General features: G+C 40.9%; 1 protein-coding gene across 1 annotated transcript in view; it reads left to right on the forward strand.

Annotated features, from left to right (window-relative positions):
* Nucleotides 1–13,176, forward strand: part of DENND1B (DENN/MADD domain containing 1B) — a 200,980-nt gene extending 187,804 nt beyond the window's left edge. Inside the window, exons 23-25 of the mRNA XM_012650453.1 lie at nucleotides 10,318–10,397; nucleotides 11,225–11,441; nucleotides 12,166–13,176. Of these exons, the coding sequence (XP_012505907.1) occupies nucleotides 10,318–10,397; nucleotides 11,225–11,441; nucleotides 12,166–12,702 (834 nt within the window). The 3' untranslated portion in view covers nucleotides 12,703–13,176. The remainder of the gene's footprint in view (nucleotides 1–10,317; nucleotides 10,398–11,224; nucleotides 11,442–12,165) is intronic.
* Nucleotides 13,177–20,542: the final 7,366 nt, after the last annotated feature.

Consider the following 20,542-nt stretch of genomic DNA (forward strand, 5'->3'; position numbering starts at 1 on the left):
CATACCACTTTTAACTATTGCATGTCTGGGACAAATAGCAGTCTGCTCGGATTTTCAGCCTATCCAAAGTTATTTTTCATTTGTGCTGTGATATAAAGCAGTGTAGTTCCTGTTGATAAATTCACTTGGAAGGTAGTCAAGACTTACCCAAATATAGTGTTTACTATGGAAATATGTTTAATAGTCATAGTTTCTATTAATAAGACGAAGCACTGTTAAACTGGGAGACGTTTATTCTCATTTTTAATATAGTCACATACAGACTGATAGTTTGAGATATAGTTATCTTTTGAATGCACAACTAAGAAAGGTGTTTCACCATAAAATAGGATCTATGTGATTTTCCATTTGTATCCATAATGCAAGGTAATATGCACACTTAAAAAATGAAACTGCTGTCTTTTTAGTCTTTATATTTAATGGTTTATAAATCAAATTCTTAACAGCTATGAGTTCATTTTATCATTGATGAGTAATATACTTTAATGTTTAAAAAATATGCTCAGAAGTTATATATGCTTTTTTGCATGCAGAGACTTGTCAGTAAGGCATTGCAAAGCCTCATTTTGGTTGGATAGGGACTGAAGAGAAATTCCAGTATGTTGGCATCTTTGAAAAAAATACGAGCAATCAGATAGTTTATGTCTTACAGATAATAAATCTCATATTTTAAAATGCAGATGAAATTAAGTTTCTGTGAAACTTGAAAGATAACTTAGATTCTCTTAAATTACTTAGTTCCTAAGCTTAATAACCATGGGATGTCTACTAGGATGTGGTTTATAGTATTGCACTGTGACACTTTCCTTCACAGGAATTCACTGAACTCAGTAATAAAATGAATGTAATTAAAGGTGGTGTTTCTTGCTCAGGTGACACAGTAGATTTCAGAACATGGAACACTTGTTAGGATCTTTGTAAAAATTACAGCCCAGTGAATACTTTGCTTTATTGGTCAGGAGAGAGATGGCACATCATTGTTTACAGACGGAAGTAGCCACTTGCTTTTGATCAAGAAAAAGTGATTATAAAACAAAGGATGAGAAATATAATTGTGACCTGGGGGGTGGGGAAGATAATTGGAAAAAAATATTTTGTAAATTAAATTTTACAAAATAAGTTTAGTCAAATTACGATATAACAATAGTAACTGTATATTTTTAGCACTGCATTTGGCTCAATATTTAGAACACTATTATCAAGCTGTTAGATTAAAGTAATAAGGTAATCTCTTAGGTTTCAAATGACAAAACTCTTTTGAAATAAGTGAGTATACTTCTTTTAACAGATGCTTATAAAAAATTTTGCCTAAATGAAAACACATTTAGCAGTCTCCCAACATCATTCTTTCATATAGACTCTATTTAGTCTAATTTATATTTGTCAATAATTGATCTTTTGAGTACACTTTGAAAAATATGGATGTATCGTTAATTTGAAAGAGTTATTTTCTCTCTTGTTCCTCTATCAAAATAATAATTTCCAACTTGTCAAATTTGATTATAGTTAAATGCTTATCAGTTGCAGATTACAATAGTGCCCTCTGGTGGACATTATATAGTACTTTCCTTAATAGTACTTTCCTTAAAAGAAGATTCACAAAACTTGGAGCACCTTTCAGAGTAGTCTCTTTCATACACGTCAGATGTTTATATTGTCATAACATTATTCAAGAATGTTATTCTATGAAAGGAATAATTCCAGACCAAATCCTTTCAGTAACTGGCTGGGACTTCATTTTTAAACTGTTTAGCTCTGCTGCCCATTATCTAGTATATTAAAAAGGTAGAGTGGAGGATAATCATACTTATGCAAACATGTTCAGTATGTATTTTGAGATATTTTAAAGTTGACATATATCTTTTTAATTTTACTCTTCAAACATATTGCCATAAATGACTGTCATTTATTACAAAGTCTTGAAAGAAAAACAAAGGTACTCAGTTTTTCCATGTGGTAAATCTGATGACTGTCACCACTCCAGACTTGACACTGGTGATCACATCTCTGATATTTTTCCTCGCTGTTCTAACTTTGTAAGGGCTTTTGATTAAATTAACAATAGTTCTTTATTCCAAAAGTACCCAATTTTTGTAGACAAATTCTTATTTTTTCCCCCAGGTGTCTTAGGATAAAGAAATGACAATTTTCCTCTGGTTGTGTACAGAACGGCTTTTAAACTTTGTCAGAGGTCAATGTTGAAAGGAAAAGCCAGTCTTTTCTTTGTAGGGTCTACTTCTGCCTATTAGTGTCCCCCAAGAGAAAGAAATTGCTAGAAATGTCATAGATGTATGACTCTAGGAATATAATAGGATCTTACTCTAATTTGAGCTGGATTTATATCTACTACACATTGTTACTTTCCTAATATGTATATAGCACAAAATACCAGAATAATACATAAATATCTTAAGTTGGCCTGTGCCTCCACACCAGTTACAAAATAGGGCTACTATGTCTGTCAGCCTTCTCTGGAAGTTCTTTATGGTTTTTCTAACATTCGAATATGATACTGGTTATTTCAAAGAAGTCTGTTCCCTATTTGCCTTTTACCTGTATAAGTGTCTTTGACATTTGTGATAAAACTATTATTATTTGATTCTGAGATCAAAGTATAATTGCAATTTCTGTTAAGATTCTTGCTACATGAAACATTTTAAGACTCCGTACTTACGTATACCATTCCACACACATATACATACGTTTATGCCCATTACATATTAATACAGTAAATCTTAAAAATGAAATATGCTATAATTATCTCACTATCAGATATTTTGAATCCTTAGTTACATACTTTATTAAGGTGATCGGAAATAATATAGTTCTCTTAATTAATGCTGGGTTTTTAAAGTCATCTTCAAATTATTTAGTGAAGGGAACCAAATTCTTTGATTTAGTGAAAAATACAGTTGACTTGCCATGTATTAAGAAACCTTTTTAAATGTTGAAATATTGAAACCCTGTCAACAAAAGTGAAGTTGCAAATAGCTTGCCATTTATCGAAGGGTTGCTGACTTATTTATTTTGCTTTGAAAATACTATTTGGTCGTCTTATAAAAACTTCTTGTATTTACACTGATCAATAATCTCTCAGTCCTGAAAAGTTACTTTATGATCTCTGGTAAAATTTACATTTTCAAATATTGAAGACCAGAAAGAATAATGAAACGATGTATTTTAAATATATATAGTTAACATAATTACTTGGCATGTGAACAGTCCTTAAATTTGGCTTAAAAGAACTAACAGTTCACAACCATATTGCATGTAAGCACAGGTGAATAACGAGACCTCATGCGAGAACATGGCCTTCTTTCCATCTTTTAGCTCACTTCAGTGAGAGACAGTCTTTCAGAATGCCTGGTGCAGTATTGCCGTTGGATGGGTTTTTATATGGTCTCCGATTAACAATGGAAATGAATGCTGAAGTACTGTGTTTCTGGAATGATTTTGAAGTGGTATTTTGCCAAACTTCCTAAGTTGTGTTCAGTAAAAAGACTCTGTAAAGGGGTCAGTTCTTATTTCTAAAATCTAATATGTGGATTTCTTTGGTCAAATTTTAGAACAGACCTCAACATTAAATAAGCTTCCATTAACGCATTTAGTGATGTGATGTGGACAGCATCGACAGACCGTAGTGGAGACTCTGAGTCCCTACTGTGTGCTGGCCTGCAGCTTTCGAGGCCATGTACCTCCTCTGGACACATGCTATGTGCAAGGCCTTTTGCGCTATAATTTCCAAGATCGCTAATCTCTGTCTTAACTTACCAAGAGCTGTCATTTACAAATTCAGAAAGATTTTACTTCACCGACCTTTATATTCACTCCTCCTTCTCACTTCTAAGCCATCACCCTCGTGCCTAATAGAAAGGTCCGACGTGGGGATGTGAAGTCCCCAGGCTTTGCAGAACAGCACGGCTGGACCAGAACGCCAGGTCTGGCCCTGGGATGCTCTGTGAACTCGAGCAACTTCTCTGGCTTCTCTAATCCTCTCAGCCTTCAGAGCTGCACAGTGGCAATGGCTGCATCCACCTCCAAAGAGTCACTGTGGAGAGCAGTGTGGCGACGGGATTTGTTCTCCGACACTCGCTAGAAGTTTCATAAATCTTAGCAATGTTGTCTCTGTTCTATCAACTGCAGCAACCTACTATAAAAAATTAATGAATGCCTACTATGTGTTGGGACCAGAATGAATTGGACTGGTTGATAGTGTTCTTCAGTGCTTGGATCTCTGTTTGATTTTTCTCTCTGTGTTTAAGTTTGGATGATTTCTATTGTCTTGAAGTTCACTGATTCTGTCCTTAGTCTGCTGATGAGCCCGTTAAAGAATTCTTCATCTATGTCATGGTTTTTTTCTTTATTTCTATCATTTCCACTTGGCTTTTTAAAGAAAAAAACCAAATTCCATTTCTCTGCTGTTGTCCCATCTATTCATGCATCTTGTCTTTTTCATGTCTTATAATTCTTAACTGAATGCTTACCCATGTGTAGAAAGAGTTAAATAGTATTTACACCTAGAAATGGGCAAGGCGTTTATTCTGTGATGCTGTTAGTGTGAGCGATTGAGTCAACCAGAAATTGAACTGGATTTGGATTTTGTTGTTGATACATTACCTGCAGTGGGCTGCTACTATTCTGTGCTTAGGTTTTCTCGGTGTTCCTGCTTCACCTGGAGCCAGCAGCAGCCCCAGCACACCTGAGCTACACAGGAAGGGTGCTCTCCCAGTGTTTTTGCCCCTCTGCACACTAGGAGTTAAGTTGGTGCCAGCCCTGGGGTTTTCTGTGCTCTGTCTGGGGCGGGCGCTGTGCCTCAGGTGTGCGGCTGTCTTAGCTTCTCTCCTCTTTGTCCTCACAGCAGAGAAGCTGTTTATATCGTGACTGGTCTTGGGTGAATGAGGGTTACCTGTCCCTCCGCAGCGGTATAGACCTTTGCTTGATATCAGCACAGCATCCTGTGCTTGAGAATGTTCCTGTTTTTCCATAGGGCAGAGAAAGATTTTGCTTCTACATTTCCCTAGCAGTCTTGGGAGGGAGTTTAGCAGTAGTTTAAGGCTTTTGTTTTATATAAATGAAAAGTAAATAGGGCTTCATGCCTGTCCCTATGCAGCGTCCTGTCACCAAAGCCTGAACCACCCAGGGAAGCTCTTCTCAGTCTGTCTTGCTGATGAATAGCAGGGGTATCTGAATTAGGAAGTAAACTTACAAGTGCAGACTCACCTTGGCTTTGAGAATCCCAGCTGTTCCAACTGACATGTTAGTCCACACTTGGTCTTTAGGACTCGATCAGAATTTTAGCAGATTTCTCCTTACCTGCTGATGTGGCGGCTGCCTCTTTCCTTGTGCTTTGCCAAGGGCGAAATTGATCCTGTCTCTCGTCTCTCCTTGGAGGGGCTTGTAACATATGAAATATGATTTTTTTTTTTTTTTTTTAGATTATCCAGCTTTTACTCATTGTTGAGGTGGAAGTGATACTCTCTCGCAGCTTTCTGTGTTCTAAAGGGAAGTGGATTAGAAGCAAACCCAGAGGAGTGATTCTTGGTCTCAAGGACTTGGCAGGATAGGACTGCACTTAATGAAACGCTGTCTTCGTAAGGGAGCACGTATCAGGCGACAGCTGAGGGGTAGAGAATGAAGCGAGTAAAGCTGACGAAGAATTTGCACTCGCTGTGGGCTGGCAGAACCGGCCAACGGGCCTGGGCTGTGTCAGGACCACCTCACAGTCTCCTGCCGGCCCGTGTCCCACGGCTCTCACCTGCCGGCGAATATCGTTTTGATGCGTCTGTAAAGTCCTGTTGCCTTAGCCCAATCTTAACAGCCCCTCAGCGGAATTCATCAGACTTGACCACGTCTGTGCCCTGCTGATCTTCCAGTTTGCCCCTTTCCCTGACAGGAATCTCGGTTTCGAGTGTCTTTGGCAAAGCGTGTCCATCTTTGTCCCTTCGCCCTGGCATTTCACCTCCTGGCACGTGAGCACTCTTGTCATTCTGTGACTACCGCCTGCTGTAAAAATGAAGTTGAAACTTGCTGTTTTTAGAATGAGTCTTTCTCAGGCTTGTTCTCAGACATTTGTTTCTTCTGGGCCTCTCAGGACTCTGCTTGTCTAGTGTAGTTACAATGAAAAGAGCTCTGTTCATAGAGCACTTAGATTAGAGCCTTAGCTCTGTCACTAGTTACCTAATCTCAGCGGGGCGTGGTGGCTCATGCCAGTAATCCCAGCACTCTGGGAGGCCGAGACAGAGGATTGCTTGAGGCCAAGAGTTTGAGACCAGCCTGAGCAAGAGCGAGAGAGACATCATCTCTACAAAAAACAGAAAAAATAACCAGTGAGGTGGCGCCTGTAGTCCAGGCTACCCGGGAGGCTGAGGCAGGAGGATCACTTGAGACCAGGAGGCTGCAGTGAGCTAGGCTGACGCCACTGCACTCTAGCCCAGGTGACAGAGCGAGACTCTGTCTCAAAACAAACAAAAAACCTAATCTCACCCAAGTCGCTTTACCTTGCTAAGCTTTTGGTTTCCTAATATGTAAAAAGGGAGAATGTTCACGGAAATTTGTGGTGAGGTAGGCATCTAACGAAACACAGCGCAGCACGTGAAACACCTAACTCACTGGAGCAGATCAGTCCCAGGTACGTCAGTGAACTCTGTGCTCTGTGGGTGTGTAGCTCAGTCACCACCAAGATGGTAAAACACACGTGTTTTTGAAGCTCTTTTCAAATTGTCATTTTTAAGGTATCGCCATTATTCTCTAATTTGTTCTTCCTTCAGACGGGCGTTTCTGTCTCGTACTGCAGACTGGGACGGGCCAATCTGGACGCCAGTGTCTTCACCCTAAAACGGGGGCAGTAGCGTAGATCCCCTACTCGAGAAATGCTCGTTTCACAAGCATCTTAATTTCCTGAAGCCTGAAAGGTTTTCTCGTTTCACTGCCGGTGTCCCTTGCCCCTGCCCCCACAGATCCCTCTAGGAATCAAAACCCAGCATTTTGCCTGATTAGTATTTGCCATCTACTGATCCAACGGCAAGATTAACCGGCTCCTTGGAGCATCAGGGGCGTGATTCTCGCCGTTGGGCTGTGACGTACGTTCTGGAAACCACTGTAGTGAAAAGAAAGAAAACATTTATCTTGTAGCTAAACCAGACTTACTTCTTGAGGTCTCTCGAAACATTAAGTTCTATGGTTTTGCGACGTGGTCCTGCCTCTGTAACTTTCTGTGTATATTTTTTTCTTTCATATAAAACACTTTTCCTCCTTACCTTTGCCAGCCTGTTCATTCCATTCAGTGTCTCGCTGCAGCATCCGCCTCTGGAAGGAATCTTCTCTAGTAAGCTTCATGCCGTGTTGATAACCTTTCTTTTGAAAGGGTATGATTGCAATTCTGTATTGTTAATATTATTAGTCTGTGGACTGGACCTACTTTTCCATTATTAGGAATATTAGTTTATTAATGGTCATTTATGTAGGTTTTCGTCTCTGATCAAAAAGTTTAAACTTTTAGTATATTTAATATTTTGGCATTTTCACCCTATATTTTGTAAATGTCTTGAACAGAAGGACCGTCTCTTCCATTTCTTTTGGGTGGATCTCGCAGCGTCGATGATGGCAGCACGCGGTCACCGGGTGGAAGGCGCGGTGATGGGGAGATGCTGCGTGGCCACGACCTATTCCAGGGCGTGCGCGAGGGCAGCTTCCCAATAAGTGTTCGTCAGTGGAGCAGCTTCTGTTGCTCTTCGTTATCCGGACCTGCAAGTCCAGGGTCTGTCCCTCGCCTCCCTCCCTCCCTGCCGGGTCTCTGATCTCCCCCAAGAATTCAAATTCCTGTCTTTTGCCTTCTTAGTCTGTGCCTGCCATCTAGTGATCAAAAGGGCAACTGCACATTTAACGAACCCCTTAAAACATTCTGTGCACCAGCAGTTCTTTCATGTCCTTGTGCTTGCCTGATGGTTCCACCACAGGGCCTTTGCAAATACTGTTACCGCCTCTTGTCTTCTCCTTAGTGCCCACTAACCCTTCAGAGCCCAACTCAAGTACCTTTCAGGGAAAGGCTTCCCTTGACCTTCCAGATTAAGTCAACTTCTGAAGTGTTTTCTTAGCAATCATAGCTTAGTACAGATTAATTACAGTCCAAATAAATAAATAGACATCGTGAATAATATGCCTGATAGTATCAGAAAATCCTGGAACAGGATGCTAGACATACCCAATGTTCCTTTGAAAGGACGACAATAATTTTTTGCCCATTTCAAAGTCTTTTACAGTTTTCCTGACAGTCTTCCTCTCTTGTGAGCAGAATAATTTCAACGATCATTTGTGATCACAAAAGCAAGGCTGTTCTCATTAGATTTGACCTGATTATTTACACTGGGCAACAAGAAAGTTAATTCACCATCGAAGCCGCCTTGAGTTTGCCTTGTAAATATAGAGCCATGTAGTGTGGACTAGGAAGGCTGCAGGATTTACTTCTTTGTATAAATTTTCATAAGAAACTTATTAATAGGATTGGGCTTGTAAAAGTCTCTGTTATTTGCTATTGTTAGGCTAAGAAACTAAGCCCAGGAAACGTTTCCTCCGTATGTTTTACCTGAATATTAGGGTGAGTTCCCCTTGAGGTTCTCCGAATTTGCTGGAGTTCCTGCCTGCTAGGGACGGGCCTTCGCTGCCCCTGTAGGGCTGGGCTCGAGGAGGCACCCTGCAGGTCTTCCTGGGAGGGAAAGAGCACTGGCTTGTCACAGCTGCCCCTTCGGATAGCGCCTGGGTTGCACAGTCTGTCCACTGGTATCTGGAAATAAAGACAATAAAGGACGCGGAGCACTGCCGAACCAGGTCACCCCGCGGGATCTTCTAGACAGCACCCACGAGTCCACCCATTGGGCACCCCGTGGTCTTCTGCGGTTTTCCTGGAGCTGACGCGCAGCACATGTGCGCTGGGGTCTCGGGTGTGAGAGACAGACCAGCAAGGTGCCTGCCGCACCGTGGGGGACTAACCACGATCACAGGTGCTGTGTGTTAAGTCTCATGACTGATGTACATAAAGCAGCTCTAGGGACACACGGGGGCCGATAGATTGGTCGGTTGGTAAGGAAGTATTTCCTGAAAGGGAAACCCTCAAGCCACAGTGCGAAGGATAACGAGGAAAAAAAGTTTTCATGACACAACAGCCAAGGCAGAAGACACTGAGAATCACACTAGAAAGGAGGTGGTGGTGTCGGGACACAACCTGTGTGGCAGGGAAAGCCCTGGCCAGTCCCTCTGTGCAGAGGTGAGGAGCATGAGCTTCACCCCGAAAACTGTAAGGAGCCATTGAAGGGTTTAATTCATATAGGGGTATAGCATGATTATGAATAAATTTGCCTTTAAATAGATCACTCTGTCAGCAGTTTAGAGACTGTAGCATTCTACAAGGCAGGAAAATAGAGGTTCAGCTCTGGGGTAGGCAGTTACTGTATATCTTTAAATGAGAATAGTTTGTATAAACAGACAGTGGGGAGGGGCAAAAGGGATAAATGTAAGAGTGGAGCTTTTCTTGTAGAGGAATCGGGGCCTTTCAGGCCCTGGTAAATGAACAACAATCTGGATGGAGCTGGAGACCGTCCCACCAAGTGAGGTATGGCAAGAATGGAAAAACACACACGTCTCACTATCAAATTGGAACTAATCGATCCGCACTCGTGCCCAGATGGAAGGAAATCATGCGGGGGGGGGGGTCCGGAGTGAAACCTAATGGGCGCAACAGCTCTGTCTGGGTGATGGGCACACAGCTTTGAGCCAAACAGCACAGAAGGAATCCGTGTGACCCACACATTTGCAGCCCTGTGATGCTCTGAAATAAAAGAAATGCAGAAACCGAGGCCCCAGAAGAGCCACAACAAATTTCTGAGTGACTCGTACACACACCAAGGTTGGGGGGTTTGAGCAGCACCGCTTTAAACAGCTGGGGTGGGGCAGGGTGTGTGTGGGGCGTGGGAGAAACGGAACTGGCACGTACTGACGCGCGGCTGGGGCGTGAGCGACTGTCAGTCAAGCGTCTAAGTCAGGGCCTCGAAGCCGGTGGCTGCACCTGTGCGTGTTCAGTCCAGGGATCTGCGTCTCAGTTATGGGTGTGAGGAGCTACGAAGTACCGAGTTAAATATTATCTGATTTCCTCCCATCCTTCCTGCCCCGGTTGGTCAGGTTGTTGGATAACACTCAACAACCTGAATGCATATTTACTTTTAAGATGTTCCTTACAGAATCACGTTGTTCCTTTATTAATAAAAGTTACTGTAGAGACTTGTGTTAAACTGCTAATGCCAATCTATTTTCTCTCTCTCTCCCTAGGCCCGCTTAAAAAGACCTCTTAGGAGCCTCGACAGTGCTCTGGACGACGAGGACGAGGAGGACAGTGAGCGAGCGAGCAAGTACGTGGCGGATTTCCGCGTCCTGCTGAGGGGTGGGGCTCCCTGGAAGAACTTTAGGTTACTGAGGGTATTTCAAAGAATGCAGCCCTAGAACTCAGATTTCGCTTCCTTACAATGTCCGTCAGCAAAGGAACCAGTGCTCCTTGGAATGTCGTGGGGATATCTTGGGACAGGAAAGCAAGACGGGCCTGAAGTAGCTTGTTCTTGGGAGAGCAGTGATGTGTGCAGAGACCTCTGGGACAGTGCTGAAGGGGACAGCTCACCTCAGTCGGGCTCCGACCCTCGTGCTCAGAGGGGAAGGTAGAGCAGCGATGAGAGTCAGTGGGAACAGACTGAACCGGGGGCGTGGCGGGTCTCAGGCCATGGTGATAACAGAAGAGGAATATTTAGTAAAGTGTTATTTTAATATGAGAGAAATGAGGACAAGATGGATTTTTCCTGCGTTATTTCTCTATGTGAAGGAATGTGCATTCTTCTGTAATGTAAGTGAATAAAAGAAAGGAAACCATATAAAGTACTGAAAGTGAACTCGGGTTGCAGCAAACTTCCCGAGTGTCCAATCTAATATTCCTAGAGTGATAGTCCCCAGTTCCACAGCATTAGCCTGTGTCAAAAGCCCTACTTCTACCTTCAGATCGATGAGGTATGAAACTTTGCTTGTTCTTAGTGCACGTACTTGAAATTTCCAGTAATCAAACTGATGTATGCATCACTTTAAAGAATTTGATAATGAACCAGTTATCAATGTTGTTCTTGTTCCAATGAAATATCGCTATGATTGAATGTGGCTGGTGGTGTGTTACTGACAGGCGGCGTGTGTGTTCCAGGTTGTCTTCTGAAGACGGGGAGGAAGCTTCTGCTTACCTTTATGAGAGTGACGACTCCGTGGAAACCAGAGTGAAGACCCCGTGCTCGGGCGAGATGGACCTGCTGGGCGAGATCCTGGACACGCTGAGCACGCACAGCTCGGACCGGGGCGCGCTGGCGGCCGCAAAGAGCCTGGACTTCTTTAGATCGATGGATGATATTGATTACAAACCTACGGTTGGTTGATTTTTCGACTTATTAAAAGAAAACATTCCTGTCCTTGCTGTGATTTCCTGATCTTACACTCTTACCTGTTTGGAGGTTAAATACTTCTACCCAATTTTAAGTGTCAAAACATTTGAAATATGGTAAAATTTGATCACTAAGAATTATTTCCAGCAATAAAATCTCAATATTTTCCCTTCCACTTACCCGGTTCCGGTGGTGGTCGACGTGAACCGAAATTCTTTGTCAGGCGGAAGTGTTTCTCGCGGTCCAGTTTCACAGTCATCTTCTCTGGGTGAATTTTTAACCGTGAAAAGGTTCCACTTCTTTTTCTTTAGTTCCTGGGTTTAAAAAAATTTTTAACATATGTATTCATTCACGTCATTTTATTTCCATTTTATTGCTTCAAAAATGAGTATCTTAAACAAATTGAACTAAATGCTTTAAAACAGGAAATGCAGACGTACAAGCGGCGGCAACGCCGTTCTGAGTGGAGGCAACTCCAGGACTTGGCATCAGTAACATGATCTGATTCGAATTTGGCAGGGACCGTCGCAAAGTCCATCCCATCCCGCCCCTGTTACTAGGGCCGCAGCAGGCGTTCGATAAACTGCCGATGCTTCGGGAGGGACGTCAGGTTCCCAGCCTCAAAAGACACTGACACTGACTGCAAGTGGAAAAAAATCACTAAATTAATGCTTATTAAGTGTTCTGAATTTGTTGTTGCTTCTTTCAGAATAAATCCAACGCCCCCAGCGAGAACAACCTGGCCCTCCTGTGCGGAGGTTCTGGGGACCAGGCAGAGTGGAACCTGGGCCAGGACGACAGCGCCCTCCACGGCAGACACCTGCCCCCGTCGCCCAGGAAGCGGGTGTCCTCTGCTGGGCTGACCGACTCTCTGTTCATCCTGAAGGAGGAAAACAGTGAGCGACAACTCAGTGCCGACGACGGGGGTGGCCCCCCTGGGACGGAAAAGGCAGCCGCAGCTTCGGGATCGGATTTCCAGCTCGCGGCCCCGGAAGTTTCCCAAACCGATGAAGGAACGACAGAAGAGAAGGAAACACTAAGCCAGATTTCAGATGATCTGCTCACACCCAGCCTGGGGCGCCACCCGTCTACCTTTGTTCCATGGGAAAAAGAAGGGAAAGAAGCCAAAGAGACGCTGGAGGATTCCGGACTGCTCCACGAAGTCGTGTCCTTGTGTCGTATGGCGTCTGACTTCCAGCGGAGCTTGAACATTTCAGAAGAAAACACACGTGGAAACCAAGCTTAAGTCTTGCACCCAGCTTCCATGGAGACGTTCGGGGATTCCACGTAATCTGAATAATAAACAGAATTATTTGTAGGAATGACAACTCTTACTACTATTTAATTTTTTTCATTGGGAACGTATATTTCCCCCACTTGTTCATTTCATGGATATATGTTATCCGTTGATTTTTAAATATAAAGCAGATTATTCTACTGTGCTCTTAAATCAGGTACTAGTATGTATGTGTATGTATGTATTGAACATATGATTTCCTAGTATTTGGTGCTTACTGCCATTCGTTTTATTTAAACTGAGTATGCAGATGTAGCCCATGCACTTAACCAGTAGCTACTGCACCAATCTGGTTGGGCATGAACTGATCAAGATATCAAAACTAGCCTGAAACTGATGAAACTGTTAACCCACTAATTGCCTTAATCTTAAAGCTGTATTAAGCATACTTACATAATTTATGAAATTACATGTAAAGTTTGAAGGATAAGTTATTGGTGTTCAGAGCAATAATGACTTTTTCTATTCATCAAATCAAGGTCAAAATTCATTTTTTTCAAGATTAAAAAGTTCTTTTGTGGGAATAATTTGCTTATATAAGGGCATTGTAGCCATGTTTTCTGAAAAATATAAAGGTATATACACTTACCTTTTATTCAGTGAAATACATGAAGTGCTGAATTACAATGTGAAGTTAATGACTTCTGTTTACAAGTGAGACACTTTAGACTTTTCCCGGTCTCTGTCTGCCTTCGCTCTTACGGGTCCACCCTGAGAAAGCCAAATGCAATATAAACTATCCTGATGAAAAATTTTTTTTTCTTAACTAATAATTATCAAAATGTTTCATATCATCTCAAATTTACTTTTTAAAAATAATTTGTATTTTACAATTTCTGATTCACAGAAATATGACAAAGGCAGTACATAGAGAAATAACAGTGACGTGTGGGAACTGTTATTAGCGCGGTACGTTTGTCATAATTAATGAACCAACACTGACGCTAGATCATACCCGAGTCACAGCTTCTTAGTTTCTCCCTGGTGGCCGTTCTCCGTCCCGAGACCCTGTCCAGGACACCACGTCACATTGAGCTGTCCTGCGCCCCTTGGCGGTGGCAGCTTCTTAGACGGTGCTGGGTCCTAGCGGCCTTGCCGGGAGGGGACTGTCAGACGCTGTGTAGGGTCCCCCTTGTGGGGTTTTTCTGGCATTTTCCTCACGATTAGACTGGGATCGTGGGTTTTGGGGAGGAAGCTCACAGAACAAAGTGCCATTTGTATCAGGTTGTGTCAAAGGTACGTGCTGTCAACGTGATCTGTGAGTTTGATGCTGACCCGGCTGCGGTGGCGTTTGTTAGGTTTCTGCATCTAAAGTCACTCTTCCCTGCCCCGCCTTCTGTACAGTAGTTTCCAGAAGGAAGTCACTACAATCCCCTAAGGAGAAGAGACTGTGCTTCCCTCCTTTAGGGCAGAGGAGCATCTACATGGATTATTTGGAATTCTCCTGCCTTGGAAATTTGTCTCTTGCTTTCCAAATTCACTGTAAGCTTGGAATTCACCCGAGCAGGAGTCCTGTACTGATTGCTTCACAGTAGACTAGATTGACAGATATAATTAGGGAAAACACAGTGACATGATAGTTAAATTTGTTATTAGTATGTTCAGAATATCTACTCTATACACCCCCCCATCGTGATTATTTTTTTAAAACTGTCTTTTTAGAAAAGATGTTTGAGAAACTATCCAGGAACCCAAAAAAAACTGTATTCTAAAACATTTGCTGAAAGAATATAATTTCATTTAAAATCCTAGAAGGGGGTTTTGTTAAAAACATTGCTTAAAAATATTTATTCAGGTCAGTCTTTAAAGAAAATGACCAAGTTTTTTTAAATCTACTTTTCAAGATCTAAATGAATATGTTTTATTTGAGACAATTATTCATTCCTGATTATGAAGAAAGATGGATCTTGTTTTCCTTATAAGGATAGACTCTGTCTATTAAGTAAAAAAATCTTTAATCCTTATTTTTTTTTTTTTAACACAGAAGACTGAAAGTTCTTGTCAAATTTTGCTTTTATATGATCATTACAAAATTCCAACTTACTTTACTGAAGTATATAATAGAAGGAGCCCATATATCAAAAGAACCGTTTTAAACGAGAAGGAAAAAAGTTTACTCTGGTTGTTAATCTGCTTGGCAAATATTCTTCATAATTTGTGAAAAGAATGTAAAGCAGCCTTTTAATATGAATTTGGAAATGAAGTGGGTTTTTTTTATTTTCAGAACTCACGCTCTGGAGAATGAGATAACCGTTGAGTGTAGAATAGGCCAAATTTGAGTTTTAATCCATTTACGTAATAAACATCACGGCCTCAGAAATCTAAACTATTTTTCTATCTTTGTCACCTCACAAGACGTTTGGCTATAATACTGTGCTGTTTGAGGATATTTAGCCTCCCGCAAATAACGTAATTTTGCCTCAAGGTATTTTTAAGTGATTTGTGCCTTATTTTAATATGCAAAATTTGCTGTTTTATTCTGTGTTAAAAACAAAAGTAAAAATAAAAACTCTACATATTATTCTTGAAAAAGATCCAGAATACTGCTAGCAAGTATTGATGATTCAAATCATTAAAATTCTGAGTATTCGAAGACTTCTCTTAAACTAGACTTCCCAGTACTGTGGTGGGTAGAGCGAGAATGAAGTGAAATTAGGGTGAGTTCTGAAATAAATGAAAGTGTTATCTTATTTTCTACGATGCCCATATTTTCTATTGTAACTAAACCAAATATTTAAAAGCTCCTCTGCTGTTTGAAATTATTTTTCAAAGAAGCAACACCTGTTCTACAACAGAACTTTAATAAGACTTTGGGTTTGGTACACAGTCTTTTGTGCGGCCCCTAAACCGAGTCATGGCTCCCACGTTTATCCTTTTGCCCTCAGATGTTGCACCCATGGCATTTCCGGGGGATGGGGAAGTAGTGTATGAATTTAGGGGCTATTGTTTTGTTAAGTGAAAATGTTGCTAAGTGGTATATTTTGATAGTTACCTATTTTGGCATATCTTAGAACGGTACCAAATATAGCATGATTATTTTCTTGATTAAAAATTACTAACTCATTCACTTAGAAAATACTTTTTGTACCAATCTTGTGCAAGGTACAGTAACTGGGGATGAGAGGAAGTAAAATATTTGACATAGTCTTTGCTCTGAAGGAACCAAGTAAAGGACAAGGAATTGCCAATCTATTAAAAATTACAACAGCAGCGCCAACAGCACCAACTTTGCTTAGAAGTAAGTTATTAGCCCAAGATTCTAACACTGAAAAAAAAGTTTGTTTTTATGGCTGCTTAACTTAAAGCATACTCTAAGAATTTCTAATTTTATTAACTTTCTCAATTATCATGCTAAGTATAATAACGCTGCTAAGATATCCACTTTTAAAGGACAGATTCAGATTCTCTTGTAGATGCCGAGTGTCTTTGTCTGAAAATCTACCAGATAACCAGACAGCGCCGGGCTCTCCGTGTGGGAGCGAGGCTCAGCACGCAGGGCCCTGCACTCGGGATGCGGACGCATGTCAATGGGAATCCAGCTTTTACTATTTTTAATTCTGATGACAGCATTCTCTAGAAACAGTCACTCCCTTTTAAGTTAAAACTGTATATGGCAGTGCTGTTATTAGGATCCTGTGTTAATATCCGAATAATAGGATCCAGGAATGATAGACTCCTGATCAAGAGACGAAAACTGTGAATATTCTTACAATCAGTAGATCTTCATTCTCTTCTAGAAAATTTGGATTTTCAGGAAAAGATTATTTTGATGAATAAATTTTCTAATATGAATTCCACTTGTTTTGGTATGCATAAAAGACCTAAATCTGAGAAGGTATTTGTAAATCAGAAAAAAAATGAATTCCGAGATCTAATTTTCTCTGAGCACTTCTCAATGCAAGAAGAGCTCTACAAACCCCGTGTCAGGCCTGGTGTATTTCCTCTGTCAAGCCCAGTAATACTGTTAGTGTTTGTTTCTTGAAGCTTATTTAAGAGGCAGAGTGGTTTTGACCAAACCAGTTAACCTTATGATTTGGTGAAGAAATAAGGAATTCTGTACATTTAGAGGCATTTTATTTTGAAAATAGGATTTCGTGCAATATTTTTTCTTGCATCATTTAGTTCATACAAGTATGCACATCTGCTTTCCTGGCAGAGGCCTTAAGGTCGTGTTTTTCAGTATTTGCGTAAAACTGTATGTAGCAATGTTCTTTGTGATTTTAGAAAAAATATATTCTTTATATTGTTGGCAAGAGAAATGTTTTTGTTTATTTAAAATAATCATGGATATTTGTTATTGTATCATAACCCACTGCCTCAGCAACCGTAAATATGCAACAAGAAAATCCTATACCTTAGATGAGTGTTGACAATACTGTTACTTTAAAAGAAATGTACATGGTACAAATTGCCGATTCTACATGTGTGCACTTAGCAGGTACTCGGTTCTGCGCCACATCAATCAAAATGCTGTTTGTAAGGTGATGACCACATATGTAGATTGTAATATCCTTTGTGATGAATCTTTGCTACAATTTATAAAGGGCATTGCCAATACTTTTTGGCTGTAAATTAAGTTAATTTTTTGTATCATGTACAGTTTGTTTAACCTTAGAGCTTCTATGGATTTCTACTTTTATTATACTTGAATGAGGCAGGAAAGCACTGTGGAAAATCTGTAGCTCTGGATGCGATATACAAACATACCAAAAAAATAAATAAAGGTACTGAACAGCAATGGTAACAGAATGCTTTACATCCAGAAAGCTATGTTTTTTTTCAAGCCACATTTTAGTTATTAAACGAAGTGATTGAAGATACACAATTTTTTAATCTTAAAATGTTGCAAAATCACCAATGATTACCTCCTTGATATGATGAACCTATAAGTCTATTCATCTTTGTTATTTCAGTTCTCAGATTAAAGCCTGGTTGAGGTGCATTAACAAGTATACCCTCTGCTCGATTATGTGATATTTGGGTTGAGAGAAAATTAGAAAACTGTGCATGTTAAATGCATCACATGTCAAGTTACCACCCTTCAGGTAGTGTAAGTCCCATAAGGTTATTTTTGAGAACCATTCAGTAATCATATACCAAAAACGAGGTTTCTTGAATCTGTTACTTTAGTGCTTTTAGCAGTGCCTAAAACAGCAGCAAATGTGAACTGCATGACTCTGTAACTTAAAATGCATAAAGCTCTTTTACATAAAAGCCACAAAAGGGGTTCAAAATCGAACTTTTTCTTTTGCTTTAGATGAAGAACTGTTTAAAAGGACTGAAATCCTGAGCTTTTTTGCTCAGCTTGGTAGCAGATGTCTGCAAAAACCTCCCCAGCATTGAGATTTGCTTCATGGTTCTTGCATCCTTGAGACTACAGTATAAATCATCTCCAAAGCTGACTACTGTTGGGAAGGCATTGTGTATAAAAGTATTGCTTTGGGAATTTGAAAAATATGCAAAAATAAATATTGGATGAATATCACCCTAAAGTACCCAACAATGCAGCATTTATGAAATAAAAATGGTCACAATCAAACTTTGCGTGGTGGTGACTCTCCTTTTACAATTGAACGGTTATCCCCGCGGTGAGGTGGGGGACCGCCGCGAGGATCCTACCACCTCTATCTCCGAGCTTTGCAGCTGCTGCGGTGTGAAGTTAAGCCTGATTCTTACTGGCCGGCCTGCCTGAGAGGTATCCATTGTTCTGTGCATAGTCAACAGATTTTATCAGGCTATAAAAATCATAGAAGAATTGTTAAGTAGTTAGAATTTCACTAGTTATATAAGAGCAGGACTGTCCAACTCAACTGTTTATTGACCTTCCTTTAAGGCCTGAGGACAGAGATGAAATATGGTCAAGTGTATACAAATAGTGCTTCAGGGACCAGAGGATGAACTTCTCATCCACGAACTCTGATGTTTCCACCTAGAGCAAAGGTCTAATTCCTGTTGAAATAAGCCCAACTTTTCTCTTTGGGTACAGAATTTCTGGGAATAATATGCTGAACTTTTCCTGTTTCCATAGAAGCAGCAAAGGTCTGACGAGAAAAAAGGTATTATCCCTGCAAACCTAGCGTTTAGCTATCTTTTATTGTTTTTTATCGTTAAAAGTGTGCCTCCTTCACTGGGGTTATCCTTATTATCTCTCTGTGTCTCTGTGTGGGAGAGATGGTCATATCTTAATTTTATAGATGGAGAAACAAAAAACCAGTTTAAATTATCCTTATGTATAAATGAAAGAAAATGCCCTACGCAGAGTATTACCATGTAGTGAGTCTGGGAATTTCCTTGCCTAGAAGTAAAAGTGAATTACAGGACACATAAAATTTTGTACACGTGTGGGAAATACTGTATTAATAGCATAAAAATAGCAAAGGACTTTGATCCACGAGAGAAGAGAAACAAGTAAGTCCTACAAGTGCAAGGGCGGACTGCCTGGAGGTGGTGCCCGGCTGCAGCATAGAATCTGTCCAAGTTCCGTGTTGTTCACAGTGGCAGGGAAATGACCACGGCAATCAGACTCTTGTGACTGGGAGCAGACACCTCTCCCAGTTTAAAAAGACGGCACATCCCATAGAGTTAATCACTGACATGCAGTCTGGTTATAAACATTCCATTTCTAGGTTACGTTCTAGGAAGGCTGATGCAAATGTCAACATTTCTGCTCGCTGACCTTCTCTTCTCCCACTTCATACAGATCCCATACAAAGTATCCTCCTAAAATCACCAATAAATCGTGCTTTTGGTTTTTTTAGTTATTTATTTATTTAGTATGGATGAATCTAATGACTTTCCAATTAGAGCAGAAGCACCTCTCTTCAGCAGCTTATATAATAGTGTTAGAACATACCAAAAATATTTAAAGTATTTGCTGTGTCCCCCCGCCAAATATAATTGGGGTCTTAAAACAACCAAACAAACAAACAAACCTAAAGGCAAATCAGTGAGCTAACAAGGTGGCAGGTGGTAAATCTGGGTGTAATTTTTATGAGCTAAAATCTGGTAAAATCAGCAGATGTAGCGTTTTGTCCCCAAGAGCTGTGGTTGACACATTAAGACCCTCGTGTCAAGACTTTGAGGACTACCTGGTCTATCAAGCTCGGACTAGAAAACTTTCAGTCTCTGACGCTGAGCAATGACAAAGAACCTTGCCTGCCTGGGGATGTGAATGGAAAAATAAGCCTAGAAACAAATAAAATTCTGTATGGAAAAAGTCAAACCGGTATTTGCTCCATGTGGCTCTGCGGTGTTACAATGCACATAAATTCTGCGTGTTACACACACGGCACAGAGCTCACAAACATGAATCACGCTAAAGCGCCGTCCACAGCAAGTGGCAACTCCGGGCCCCAGGGAAGCAAAGCCACTCTGTAGGCGCACTCACACCCCAGAGCAACACGGCCACCGCAAACAGCTCCCACTGAGGATGATTTTAAAAAATAAATGACATGGAGAAATTTTGCTCCTTGAGAACTGAAAAATAAAGCAACTTGAGATTGATTATACGATAAACATATTCAAGGACTGAAGAAAAAACTTGTTATTTAGACAAGATGGAATTCAGACAGACAGTTGTAGATGAGCGAGCAGCTTTCTGGGTGTGCCGAGATGAACACAGCTACAACTCCGGACAATTACAACCTCGCTTCATGCGCACCTTCTCAGTGAGGTTCCCATAGTTTTTTCTTTTTTAATTTTTTTGAGACAGAGTCTCACTGCGTTGCCCCGGCTAGAGTGCCGTGGCGTCAGCCTAGCTCACAGCAACCTCAAACTCCTGGGCTCAAGC

The sequence above is a fragment of the Propithecus coquereli genome, unplaced genomic scaffold, assembly GCF_000956105.1.
Source record: "Propithecus coquereli isolate 6110/MARCELLA unplaced genomic scaffold, Pcoq_1.0 Scaffold328, whole genome shotgun sequence".
NCBI lineage: Eukaryota > Metazoa > Chordata > Mammalia > Primates > Indriidae > Propithecus > Propithecus coquereli.